Here is a 13,974-nt window from a genome sequence, read left to right on the forward strand (position 1 = left end):
AAATTCTACTGGAAATGTATTTTTTCCTTGAATAATTGTAATTATTTTTTAAGCCAGTGGATTGGACTTTTTGATTAAAATTAAGGGCATTAGAAATCGTTAAGTAAATTGTTCTTGGTCACTTGGGAAAATATTTATGTAAATCTATAAAGCGCTATTGTCACTATATATCATCAATCATCAACAATGATTTTATTTGCTTTTTTGCTAAAAATGTTAAGTAAAATATTTCGAGAAAAGTTAAAAGACAAATTTAGTTTTCTTAAATGCAAATTTTGGGACTTCTCGCACTTGTTTTCTACTCATAAACACTATTCACGGCCTTGCTTGATTTAGTTGAATAATTTGTCATTATGGTATATTTCAGTTCAATCTACGAAAATACCGGGATGAGAAATTGATAAAAAGAGTATGGCAGAATTACGCATGAATTTGATATTATTTGCGAAAGTTTGGAAATATAACTACCTCGTTTCTCTCATCAAGATAAATTTGAGTCAATTATTTGCTGGCGACGAAAGAAAAATTTTCTTTAATCCACTCTTCCTTGGATAGCAGTTAAAAATTTTCTGGTGTCCCAGATATTTCTTTTTCTAATTTTGTATGAGGAAATGTCTTCGCTGGCAGAGCTTAACAGGCCAACAAGTATGAACACTTTGCATTGTTCGCTATTGCAAAACAAAGAAGTGATTCATTGACTCTAGCAATCTTGAAAGATCAGAGATCACTAATCTGATAAAATGTTGCTTGAGGAATTTATTAGCAACAGTTTAATTCTAAATTATGAAAAATAGTGTAAACAGAACAAAGTAAAATTTAATATAAAGATTTTATGATATTCTCTTCAATTTTAACGGTACACCCTAGGAAAATCTCGCATTTCAAGGAACTTGCCCCAATTTACCTGTAGTTTTACTACGAACATATATTTTAGAAAAAATGCTCATCATTGATAAGAATACTATTTTGGGTTTCGACGGAAAGAAAACAAGATTAATTTTGGTATCCAAACACCGGTGAATAAGTTTATTGTTTTAATTTTAAAACTTTGGTTAGTAAACATAAAACCAGGGCCGACAAAGAGACGAAAGTACCGGTAGACGTGCCATGACAACCCAACTACTTCGCTCAGATAGAAAAATTTGCACCTCATCAGGCGAACGCACGGCACCGCTACTCCGGGTAGAAGGCGAGGACAACGCTAGTCGAAAGAGAAAAAAGATATCATTGCACCTGGTGGAATGACGCGTGTATAATTGATACGAAAGAAAACTCCACACCTCTTACTGCTACGAGACAAGAGTTCGGCCAGGGGAGGCGTTTCGTCCGTGATTTTCAAATTAATAGACACGATATTCACGAAAAATTTTGATCTGTCGAAACGCGTCCCCGGGCGAACGCGGGCCCTGGACAACTACTATGATTGGTTAGTTAAGTTTTACGCAATTAGGGCTAAAATGCAAGGGTTCGTTTAGTTGAGAAGGCCCATCTTCTGGAACCTTTTCCTCAGCAGGCCTTTGACGATGCGCATCTCGGTCTCGGCCTCTGCCACTTTGGCCTGCAGCTCCCGGTTGCGCTCGAGCAACTCGGCCTCCACCTGGAGCAGCTCCTCCTCCTCCTGCTTCTTTTTGTTGCGGTACCGCGTGGCTGCGTTCTTGTTCTGCAGCTTCTTGCGTTCGGCGCGGTTGGTCGGCGCCCGCGAGTACGGCTTCCTGCGGGCCCTGCCGCCGCTCTTGGCCTCCTTCGGCGCCGGCGACTGCAGCTCGGGCACCCACTCGGGGTCAGTGCTCTCTTCGGAGCACACCGAGCTGGCGTAGTCCGGCGACTGGCTTCCAACGGACGAAGGGCCGGGTGAGGCGACGCAGCTCATCGGCGTCGGGGGCATCTGCTGGCTAAGCGGCTGCAGGTTGAAGCTGCTGTCGTCCACACTGTCCTCACACAGCAGGGTCTGCGCGTGCGTCTGCAACAACTCGTCCAAATCGTCCATGGGACTCAGAGGAGGAGAGTCGTCGGCGTACGGCAGGATGGTTTCCAGGTCTATCAGCATCTGCTCCGAGGACTCGAGGTCCAGCGACGGCAGCACGGATTCCGCATAGCTGGGCTTGGCAAATTCTGGAAGCCCGACGTCCAGGACGTCCAGGTCCGGCAGATAGACCAAGGAAGCATCCTTGAAGGACTCTGAAATAGACAAAGAGTCAGGAATGAGAAAGGGCCATTTAGACATTAGACTTAGGGAATCTTGAAATTAAAAGTGTTATAGTTTCTCAGCCTCAATGAAAATTAACCTAATTAAAAATTATTGATAAGGGCCCAGACCAAAAGACAAGACTGTCTGATGTGACTAAAATAAATCTCAAGAGCCATAATTTAGAAGATCGGGTACGTTGCCGAGATTTATTATCTTTTTAAGATTCATAGCATTTATTTTTTAAGCAACATTGAAGAGTTTGAAGACAAACTAATTAATATTAGGAATTTTTGGCTAGCTAAAATCATGATTCGTGCTTTTTGTTGGCCATCAAAGCAGCCGCTTGAAAAATAATCGATGATTTTGTAAATATAGATTCATACAAATTAATTTCAGAATTTGCAGCTTTGTCCATCCGGGGTTTCCTAAGAAATAAGTAGTCCAGCTTTTTCCATTGTTATAGATGTAGATGAACTTTGTAAAAATGACGCATTGATGATGCGATGCTTGACATAGAATAAAATCTTGCTGGATCAAGCTAGAGCAAATTAATGCTAATGGTTTAATAATGTAGCAATCTTAACCCTGAGAGGGACCATTATTACGGAACTAACGACTGAATAAAACAAATTAATTCAGAAACCCTTCTTCATGTTTTAATAATGAAAAAAATGATTTATTTAGTAAGCACCCACCCCTCTCCTCGGCGATCTTAAGTGACCGTCTGAAACTTATTTTCCTTCTTTTCATAAAGCGAGAAAAATTACTTCAAACTAAGCTCGGCTTTTGGTTGTAAAATTAAATCAATTTTAGAAGCAAGCATTTGATCAGATTGGTCAATCATCACTCGTTTTTTCAGAGCCCAATGCCTTAAGACCATTTCATCATGTCAAAGCAAGCACACAAACAACCAAAAGAGATTTTAAGAGCAGATAATCCAGCATACCGTATTAATAAAAAATATATAACTTTCCGGAAAAAAAATACTGGGGTCTTTTAATCAAATAACCTCCCTTTTCGTTAAGAAGCCATAACTCGGTCCGAAAGAATGTTTCATTTTTATCTATCCTTCAGAATTTTTTCCCGATCTTGAGACACATCCTCTCATATCCGACGAGCACAGAACAGGTTTTTCATATTATCTCCAGTCAAGTCGTTCGGTAGGTGTTGCCTTATATACATTAAACCAATTCCGAGAACAAACACCAAACACGACTAATCGGGTAGAGTGTCGCTGTGTGGTACATTTTGAGCAGCCATCGAACGCGTTTCATTATTCATTTAATGTGCACGTCAAGCACATTGACGATTAGCAATGCTGCTGGTTGTTGCATTGCAAAAGCGGGGCAAGGCTGTATCGTTTTGCTGCGTACGCGCGCATTTTTTCCGCCGCTCGGCGCCGCGTCTGACCGAAGATGAAAGGGCGCGAGGCCAAGGGTCGAGCATCGTTCCCGATTTCATATCGGCCGCCACGCGCTTCCCGAATCTTCACTACTTGCTTTACTCGACTTTTTTTTTGTCGTTCACGAGTCGCGCGTAGTTCACCGAGTACAGAGTCTCTCGCGAGCGATAATCATTCGAAAGGCTGGCATTGAGAGCATTTATTCCTGGTTCAAGCTCAAGCAGCGGGGAAAACCTTGATTCGACTCTTGGAGTCGTTAAATCAGCAAACCAGAAATGTTTTCGACGCGACATGTTATGACCCGCAGAGGGAAATCACGTGACCACCATACGCAGATTTAATTTATTACCCGAGAAAAAGTGGTCCATTTAATTGCACGGTTCCCTGGTTAGCGTTAAGCTGAGAGGTTGTAAAAAATTTCCATCACTGCTTTGCTTACGTGAGCATCGACGAGGATACATTTCGCTTTGGGATTCCCTGCCATTGTTTTTATGAAGAGGAAAGAAAAAATTCTGGACGGAAATGGCTTCACGGGCAATATATTTAAAGATTTGTTATTGATTTAGGGCATTGGTAAAATTTTCAAGAATTTGAAGAACATAAAAACTTAAAATTAAAATGGAAATTTATTGAAACCAAGTTTGAGCTCACGATTTTTTGATTGCGGTAGAAGCGGCGACTTATTTGCTCTTCACGTTTCTGATATAGGTAGAATCTTATTATTTACACAAATGGCTCTGATAAAAATCCGAATAGCCAGCGGATACAAATCTGGCGGCAAAACAACGCAGCTTAAATATTATCTTTAATTTCCAGTTACTTGAAATAGGGGGAAGTTTTCATTTTTTTTTTTTTACTTGTTCATTGCAACAATCGAATAATCAAGATATAAAAATTGAAAACCAAGAACAAAAGAGGACCAATCTTGAAAAAAAAAATTAAAATAAGGTTTTTCGGTTTGGACTGTTTCCGGAAAGTTCAGATTACATTAAAAGAGGAAGTAATTTTCCACAATTTTAAACAAGATAAGCATTTTAGGAGGCATAAAGTTCAGAAATAATTTTAATGTGATAGTTGGTCTCCGTGAAAGGGATTAACGATAATTTTTTTTTTTTTTTTAAATATTCAATCTCCATTTCCTTTGATCAATGAGCTACTTTCTTGCAATTTCGAAATTTTAAATGGCCGCAAGAAGTGTCTGCAAGGCAACCTTGGGCGGTGTCGGCCATGGCGGCCTTGGCTTTGGCCCGTGCGGCTGTCTCTCACCAGAGTGGCGGAGCAGGGGTGGCCACGGGGGCGGCATGGCGGCGGTCTCAGGCTCGTCTGTTGACCAGTTTCTCTGCGTTTACGATAATCTCCCTGATCCAGGTGAAGAGGGTCTTGCACAGCATGGCTAGCTTCGCGGCAGGCAGACAAAAACACGCACGGACCTCTCGAGGGCACACCCAACTTACTCCATCACGCTGCCGAGCCGACTGACTGCCGCGACGCTCTGGCCATCCGACCCGCGGCGCGGCGGGCGCGGCGGACGGACCGACGCAACGCGGTGGAGGGGCCGAAAACACGTGCGTGACGAGTGGCCAAACGCACACACAGCTTCCCGATTTTCTCATTATTTATTTTTCATCCTCCGCGGTTATCACTGATCTCAATTCCCCAGCCTTTTCAGTGATTCTCATTTCAAAGACTTTGAGGCTGTGTAATTTAAAAAATTACTCTGACCTAGAATCTACTCGGCATTTTATTATCTGTAAATCGGGCCAAATTTAACTCGGAATATTTCTCCGATTTCTCCAAAACCAAGCATCGAACAAATCAGTTAAATCGAAATTGGTAATCAGCAGAAAATCTAAAAAGGTGTAATTATTTAAAGAATTGTATCTTTTCAGAAATAATTTTGATAATATCTCTAGTTCTAATGCACCTAGAATATCAAACTTAGTACCAAAAAGATGCAAATTTAGACGGGAAATAACGTATAAATTTATGGGGAAGGCGTCGAGATAAGTCAAACCCCACGAATTGTTGCAATGCCTTTAGTATTTTTTGCCGTGATTTGGTCTGTAAGAATATAATAAATTCCGTAAATACATAGAAAAGAATGTTAAGACTAAACGCTTTAAAAAGGTAAAAAGGCCAGTGTTAATGATTAAAATAATATATGAAAATGAAAAGAACAAAATAATAACTCAATAAATGAAACACATCACAATATATTATAATAAGCTTACCCCTAAAAAGGGAGTTGTCAAAGATTGGCAATACAAACAAGGTAGTTCAATTAATCGTCGATAAGGGTTCGTACTGCAAGACATACACGTACATTATAACTAACTTAATTCACAAATCACGAATAGTAATATTGTTCACTGAGATAATCACTTACAAAGTAATCTATGTGCTCAAGGTTAACGAAATCCTTAATGTGCGGCCGAGGGAGCAATATTAATTTGCTGCTACCGCACACGTATCTGCGAGTTTAGAATAACTACTTATCAGGTTAACACGGACATACTCAGGCAGCCAGGGAAGGAGAGAGCACTACCTTTCGGCAGCCACCATAAATTTAAACCACTCATTAAGGATTTTTTTTTAAATTTGATTAACTTTTACTAAATTTTCATATTCCTCAAAAACAGCCTCTTTGAATTCAGAGATTAAATATTGCCCCAAGTATATTAAGTTGCACGCTTGTTAAAATCTTAAGTTTTTGTGAAATAAAGAGTAAAATATTGAAATATGTGGTGTAGTGTTTGGAAGTACAGCGATAAAATCAATATCGAATGATTTTTACCCTCGCAAGTTGGAACATGCAGAGGGTCACTGCCGAGATCAGATAAGACCATCAGAGCAGGTAAAAAACTAAACGGAGGCGTCAAGGTGCGGCAGCCCTCGATATTTCGATAAAATTTAATTCCTTCGAATAGCCACTGACAGACTCTGTTTTTATTCGATCTTTAAAATATGCACATTATTCGAAAGACTCACTCAGGCGGAACAAAAAAAAACATAAATTCAACTCATACTTCGAATATAAGGAAAATTTGTGGTGTTTGAAATATCGCACGCAGCCGAACAATTCGAGCACCAACAAGACCAAGTCAAGAGCTGTTAGAATTCGACCATTTTGAAGTTCTCAGGGTGATCAGGAATTTTCATCTAGTGATTTTTATTTAATTTTAAAAATCTTCAATCATATCCAACTCGATTTGGAAACGGTATTTCGGTCGATTTTCACGATCATTTCGCAAGAGCACTGATAGCCTGCACGCGAATCGGCGTTTCGAAATGCACAAACTGCGCAACAATCGGATCGCAGGTGAAAGTTAGTCCAGAGTGCGGCCGAGTGGAAATTAATGGAAACTAGCTACTAGCTGTGCGCTGCATCGCAATCATCACAGACTTGACAGACTGGCTGCTCCCGATTCGATCGGTACTTTAATCACCGCTCGACAGAAGTTTTACAAGTTCGCGCCGACAACTGATGAGATCCGAATTTAGAGCTTCCCCCCGCCGCCCCACGCAGCCTCCGGCACCGACCAGAGAAGGGTCAACAGCAAATTATCGCAATTACGCGAAGCGCTTGGAATTTTTTTTTAGAAAATTGTTGCCAGGTACAAAGGAATAATTATTATTGCCTTTCTGGAGGAATTGCGTCTTAATTTTGTTGAAATATAAACGGTTGAAAAGATGCACTTTCACAGCATTTAAATACAGGTTTTTTGGTCACTGGTACAATTAGATGAAAAAAAAACACTTAATTTGGGAAATGTTCGGTAAATTATAGGTTTCTAGAACCTTCATGGAGCCATTTTTTGCTGCTTAAAAAGTGGGAGGAGATAGGACACGCCATGGTGGTAGGACTCTGGTGTTTGAATAACTGTTGAAGTGTGATGTTGTCAAAGATGCATCAAGTCTTATGGCAAATTAAGGGATTCTATATAAATTAAAATATTTATTTATCAATCTGCTGCCAATTATTGCCAAATTTTCCCGCTGCTCCTTACAGCATAATCAAAGATTTAGTCTAGGAAGCAATTTTTTCCAAAATGGCACCTAAGAATAAACTTAAAGCTGCGATCTTAATTATAAAAAAATTACTTGCACGGGTCCATGGGTGAAGAGGATGGCATTTAAAGCAACGTAATGCGATGGTTGCAATAAATATCATGTTCCCGGTTCCCGCCATTATTTTAATTTAAAAAAACACACCAATAGCATTAAAACAAGTGACACGCGGGCAATTTTTTTTATAAAACTTATCTATCCCGATTGGCAAAACCGATTATGGTTTCCAAAATGTCAAAAATTCTCAGTCGCAAGATTAAATGTATGAAATCGTGGCAGGTTTGCTGGTATGAAGTGGTTGCCATATTTCATGGTCTACCTCAAAGATCTAATTTTTCGGCCAATTTTTAAAGACAAATTTCAGCCCCTGAAATTCTTCCGTCACAAGTCAGCGTCTGGTCTCCCAAGAGACGAAATGGCACGCCCCTTTAAGTTAATATGGCGCTGTTGTCGAAGCAAAAACAGACTTAAACCACTGACTTAAAAATGGTCCTAGTGAAACCACCATGTTCACTGAAAGGGGGCGTGTCCAACGACTTATCGGAGGACCAGAGGCCAACGGCCAAATTTCAGGAGCTGAATTTAGTCTGAAAAATTAGCTGAAATATTAGTGTTTTAAATGTGTACTTTGAGTACCAAGAAATTTTAAAGGTGGATACCTCCTTAAAATTAACGGTGCTGCCATCTGTTGAAAGATTTATACTTGAAAAACTGAAAAATCACTACCGATTCAAACCTTCAACTATTTAAATTCATTTCTGTGCCTAAAAACTCTTCAAAGTTGCTTCTTACAATTAGAGACGAAATTCAAGATCAAAATAAAAATAAAAAGGGTGCTCACCCTCAAGAGAGGCGCCCTCCTGCTCTAGTTCTTTGAGCAGGCGGCAAGCCTTCTCTGCAGCGGACTCCTCAACCTTGATCCCTTGCATTTTGCCCTGGTCCAGGGCGGTCTCATCCCTGATGAAAGGGGTGGCGTCATAATTAGCAGCTGAGGTGGGCGCAGCCACCAAGAGAAGCCTGATCGTTTGGTCGTCGAACAACATTGTCGGTTTCTTCACGGTTCAGGCTAAAAATCGTCGAATCGATTTGCTCAAAGTTGGTTTGTTTGGTAGTTGTGGTGGTTGTGGTAAAGGGGGTGGACCCCATCTTGGCGAACAAGAAACTGAAACAGGAAAAAATTTATTAGAACAAAAATTTACCATAAGATACAATTTATTGAAGTTAAGCATTCAAATAAAAAAAATGTCAAATTTACTGCAGGTTTATTTTTCTTGAATTGTTTTTTAAAAAATATTTTCAAGTACTTTATTTTTTTGCATTTTTAAATTGATTGTTTTTTGACATGAAATTCTGATGTCTTGTAATTGATTGACTCTTTATAGATGATTATCTTCCGTCTGCGGTTTGACGAGGGCAACAGACGATAATTAAATCCTTTAGAAACACAACACAGAACACATCAGCGTGTCCTACATTTCGCCGACGCTCAAAGCCAAGTAGGAAACAGCTATGCACGCATGCCCTCCTTTTACTTGGCAATTTTGAAAACTGCTTTCAACGCATATCTAATCAAGGAAATTCAATAAAGTAAAAACATTAACCTCCAAGCGGTTTAGATAAAATTGGGGGACAATATTCCCAAAATTATCTATTGTTTTGAAAATTAAACGGACTTAACGACGTTCGAAATGCACTCTGGTTGTGAAAAATTCACCATATTTCGTGTCCCTTAAAATGATGTAAATAGTCATTATAAAAAGATTACGAAACACTTTCTAAACTTCCAAAATTTAGACGGATTTCACAACAGTAATCGGCCCACGTGATAAATTTTAGCAATGGCGGGCATGATGGAGCTAATTCTTGCCCAGTAGCCATTAGAAAAATTAAATCAGAATCATCAGACTGCATGGAAGATCAATACAATGAATTTAAAACAACAACAATAACAAGTAATCAGGGGGCGGGACGCGGGAAAATGAGTCAGAGTTAATTTATCGCGATTGCGTCATCCTCGCTGCATTCCAGCCGCCGCTTTCTAGTCAGCGCCGATTTTCAAGACCGATTTTAAACCGATTCGAGGCGATTTAAGTGCTGAAAATGAGCTGAAAACTTACGTCATGATGCAAGGCGTGCTAGGGCACACGAAGTGCGCGGCTTGTTGGTCCTAGACCATCATTATGTAGCTAAATGAGCGCGGTGAAAATACGATATCTCTTCCTTGAACTTTGCATCGGGGGCGACTGGCTTTGGCTTCAACATGGTTACAGGTCCCAACATGGCCGCCGTCTTGACGCCAGCGCCGCCAAAACAGGAAGCGGCCAATAGTCCGGGCCAATCAGCTGTCAAGAGCACTAACCTGCAACGGTTAAAACCGGTTTTAAATCGAGATGAGTACTCATAACCGCGACTTATAAATACAGTTGAACTGGAACATGCTTGATTTAACCGGTTTTATCTGCTTTAAGACGGTAGTTTTCATGTTTTATCAACGCAGTTTAAACAGTGATGTTTAACTCTTAACCGGCGCCAAATTAACCAAGGGCCCACAGACACGTGGAGCTTTGACGCAAAAGTGTGCAATAATACATACATACGTGTACCTCTTAACTCGTCAATTCTTGAGCGAACAAACACGTCCAACACGTCAGCGGAGTCAATTACTAGATTCAGCCAGCAGTGTATTGGCATTTATTTAATTTAAGGGAAGGCTGGGGCAATATCGGTGGTGCATTTTTCTCTGTTCTTGATCAACAGAAATTATTAATAAAATGTGTAAAAATTTATTGAATGAAAAATCAATTTTTTACCTATTTAGCATGATTCGTTTAGTATAAATTGAAGCCATTCTTTGTTAAAATCGTTAAAATGAGCAACTATTAATTTTATTTGTTTTTGTTTTGATGCATATATGGATATGATTGATTAAAGGCGTGTGATTGATAAAGAGCAACATCTGACTTTGACCTTGCTCGCAATCAAGAGGACAACGAACAGACTAGGAAAATAACACGTCACTTTTTTATCATGAAAATTATCTCCCACTTCAATTTACGCCTTGCTGAGGCAGCGATACTGTGCCGCAGAACAGTCCTTAGACGCAGGTGGTATGATTATCTTTCCTTCTCCTTTAAATATAACAAATCGGGACAAAGTAGAAATTATGCATAGCTATTACAGTCTAAATTTTAATTCTATTATTTGTTAAAGTAATTTAAAGAAAAAGCAATGAGAGAAAAGCTTTTAATGTACTTTTATTTTGAAAGTCATTTTTTTCAATTAAGATAATAATAATTGTCGTTTAATGATTGTTTTTAAATTTTCAGAAAATTTGTTTTTCACAGATTTAATTATATTTCTTTCAAACAGATGTGTATTTTGAGTTGAGTGATAAATTTGGAGCGTTCTCGGCTGCAGAGCTCCACCATCTAGAGGTTGCGAAATCCACTATCGTCTGCACGTCGTGTGCAATTATTCCGGTAGATGGTCACATGCGCACTTGAAAATCGCAAGACCGGTCTTGCTCGGCACGAACGGCTCGCTGTGCAGCTCTTTTTATCAATAACCTTCCCGGTCGGAAGACGCGGAAAGTATCAAACACTCAATCTCGCTCTCCGCAATAATATAATAAGAACAATAATTTTTTCTTTAATCAAAATTCGGCACTAAATAAATAATTTTGTTTTAAAATTTAAGAAATATCGAACATTATTAAACATTTACAATTTTTATTCTAAAGAGAAGAGGGAAAAAGTTAACAAATAGATTATTTATAAGATACAAATTAATAAGTCTTGCTGTATAAGAATATCTAAATAAAGTAATTTTAGTTTTTGATTTGAGTATTAAAATTTTAATTTTAAAAAAAAGTGTTTCGTAAATAAATTTTCAATTCGTTGCAAGTAAAAACTACCTAGGCATTGGTTAAATTAAATATTTTAAACATTTTTGACTGAAAATAAAAATTTAAGAATTCCAAAATAATTTTCATAAATTTTTAAAATAAATCTGGATTTGTAAAAAACAAAACGCAGAGAATAAATTTCATTATAAATAAATTCTAACAAAAAAACATCTAATAAAAATCGATTCGAAATGCGTCATTAGGGAGGGATCAAATTAATAGACGCTTTTATTTGCGAGATGAATAATACGTTTTGCGAGAGGAGCGTATAGACGGCGGCTGGCGGCGAGTGAGTGTGAGTGTGTGTGTGTATTGACGGCCGGAGTGGGTCGAGCGGCCGGCCCGTCTGTGTACTTCTTTTCACATCGAGCGTGGCGAGGAGGATTGGCGCCCAAGGAAACTCGGTGCTCAGCACTGCCGACCTTGGCAGCCGCCAGATAAAACGCATTTTTTGCTCGGTCCAAGCGCAGCTAGATTTATCTCCTGACTGACTGACTCGCGCACTCCCGTCCCGGCGCAATTTGCATTTTTATTTATTTGTTCTCGTCGGCGACCGCGTCCGCGTCGGCAGACCGCGCTCGGCCGACGCGCATTTTCAATTTTCCATCTCGCTCGCAGGGTGAATTGAGCCGGGGTTGTTTTTGTTAGGTCTTTGGGCTGAACGAAGAAAAATATTGGTTCAGCTGAACAACCAGCGTGCTTTTTTAGGATGGAAAATAGCGGCGAGAGATAAATGGCGAGTGAGATGAAAGCTCCAGCCACGCTCGCTCTTCTCTTCTCTCTCTCGGTCTATGTGTGTGTGTGTGAGAAAAAATAACAGCCAGTGAAATATGGCGGTGAAAAATATCTTGGGCCATTTTTCCAGCCAGAGCCAAGGAAAACCGACACAAACTGCGAATTCAGCGGCCCAACCAATCGGATAAAAGCTGCGATAATTCGCCCTGCGCCCACTGAAACTGCCCCCTGATGAAACACGTGCACTCAATCTCGATCAATCAATCACAGCTACATTTGTGCAAACTCGCAATTTTGCAGCCAATTTGTTCGACTTGACACTTGTGCCTCGTAAATTGATAAAACTGAAGGATGTAGCGAGAAGAAATGTTAGATTTCAATTATAATAAGAGTGTGGCGCCTTCTACTACTGTCCTATCAACTAGTTCGCATTTTAACCTGTATCGCCAGGTGGCAGTGCAAAGGTGAAACGCACCTTTGCTGCACCCTCATCCCCGCTGTATCTTCATCCTCGCATGACAGCAGTCGAAACAAATGATGTCCTCTCTGCTCCGGCTAGGATGAGATTTCTTGCGAGAAAATTATATAAAAACTATTTCTTTTCAGACCCGCACTACGGGGTAAGCTCTCATAATTATTTATATTCGAATGTGATATTTTCATTGTCATAATTATTGTAATAATTGTGATTGTAATTATTAATCTTACTTCAAACCACGAAAAATCACTTATAAAATGAACACGGGCTTTTAAAATTTGATAGAAAAAGACTGAAAATTTTAAACGGATATTTTGGCATTTCATAAAAAACACGAATGCCTCCATTAATTCAGAACTCGGACAAAATAGCAAATGCCAATAAAAAATACCAAAAAGTTTATTTTTAAAACGATTCTTCAGCTGCAATTTGTTTTTGTTTGTTAGGTATTTGCCATAAATACATTAGTGTATCACAGTCAAAGTCATCAGGCAAACAAGTTAGCTAATTATAACATTATGTCCAGGAGAACAAAAACCAAAGTGTGCCCAGACTAGTAAAATGCAAAAAAATATAAATTTCTCAGAAATTAAAATAGGACATTTACCGTGTGATTTTTTGAAAAATTTGATTTTTTTTGCATTGAAGTAAGGAAACTAATTAAAAATAAATACTTCTAGTTTTTTTAGCTCTTTTGGTAACAAAAATTATCGTAGGGGTCAGATTAATTTTTATTTTAACGATCAAGATTTTTTGCTTGAGGAAAATATAGATTATGGAACATGTTTATCTGCGCATATTAAGCCGCAATGGAATAAAATTAGAATTTAATTGACCAGTTGCATAAACCCTTAGTTATTGAAGCAGCCAACAGATGACGCAACCACAGACTTTCTTAAAAATTTTGTTTTAAGCGGTTTTAAGGCATTTCCGCTGCGATTTCAGACTCAATCTAGCTATTTTGCTTTTTTTAATTAATTTGCTTTTTTTTGACGTGCTGAAAACCAAAATCGGTTCAGCCATTCGCCGTAGAAACGTTGGAAAAGATTTTTTTTATTTCAAAAAATAGTTTTTCACGATTCTACGGCGATTGGCTGAACCGATTTTGGTTTTCAGCACGTCAAAAATTATAAAATTAATTGAAGAATGCAAAGTAGCTAGATTGAGTCTGAAATCGCAGCGGAAGTGCCTTAAAATCG

General features: G+C 39.0%; 2 protein-coding genes across 3 annotated transcripts in view; both read right to left on the reverse strand.

Moving 5' to 3' along the window:
• The window catches only part of RpL18 (ribosomal protein L18), a 112,745-nt gene that overhangs the window by 28,507 nt on the left and 70,264 nt on the right, over nucleotides 1–13,974 (reverse strand). The gene's annotated exons all lie outside the window — the stretch shown is intronic.
• crc (bZIP transcription factor crc) lies at nucleotides 998–9,937 on the reverse strand. Of its 2 annotated transcripts, XM_065483420.1 has the most exons (3): nucleotides 9,776–9,937; nucleotides 8,500–8,820; nucleotides 998–2,178 (listed from the first exon to the last, which is right to left on the reverse strand). In XM_065483420.1, the coding sequence occupies exons 2-3, from the start codon at nucleotides 8,699–8,701 to the stop codon at nucleotides 1,472–1,474; spliced, it is 909 nt and encodes a 302-aa protein (XP_065339492.1). In that variant the 5' UTR covers nucleotides 8,702–8,820; nucleotides 9,776–9,937; the 3' UTR covers nucleotides 998–1,471. The 2 variants fall into 2 exon arrangements, with proteins under 2 accessions (XP_065339492.1, XP_065339493.1); XM_065483421.1 differs by lacking the exons at nucleotides 8,500–8,820; nucleotides 9,776–9,937 and adding an exon at nucleotides 4,857–5,076.

Source organism: Cloeon dipterum, chromosome 3 (assembly GCF_949628265.1).
Source record: "Cloeon dipterum chromosome 3, ieCloDipt1.1, whole genome shotgun sequence".
In the NCBI taxonomy this organism is placed as follows: Eukaryota; Metazoa; Arthropoda; class Insecta; order Ephemeroptera; family Baetidae; genus Cloeon; species Cloeon dipterum.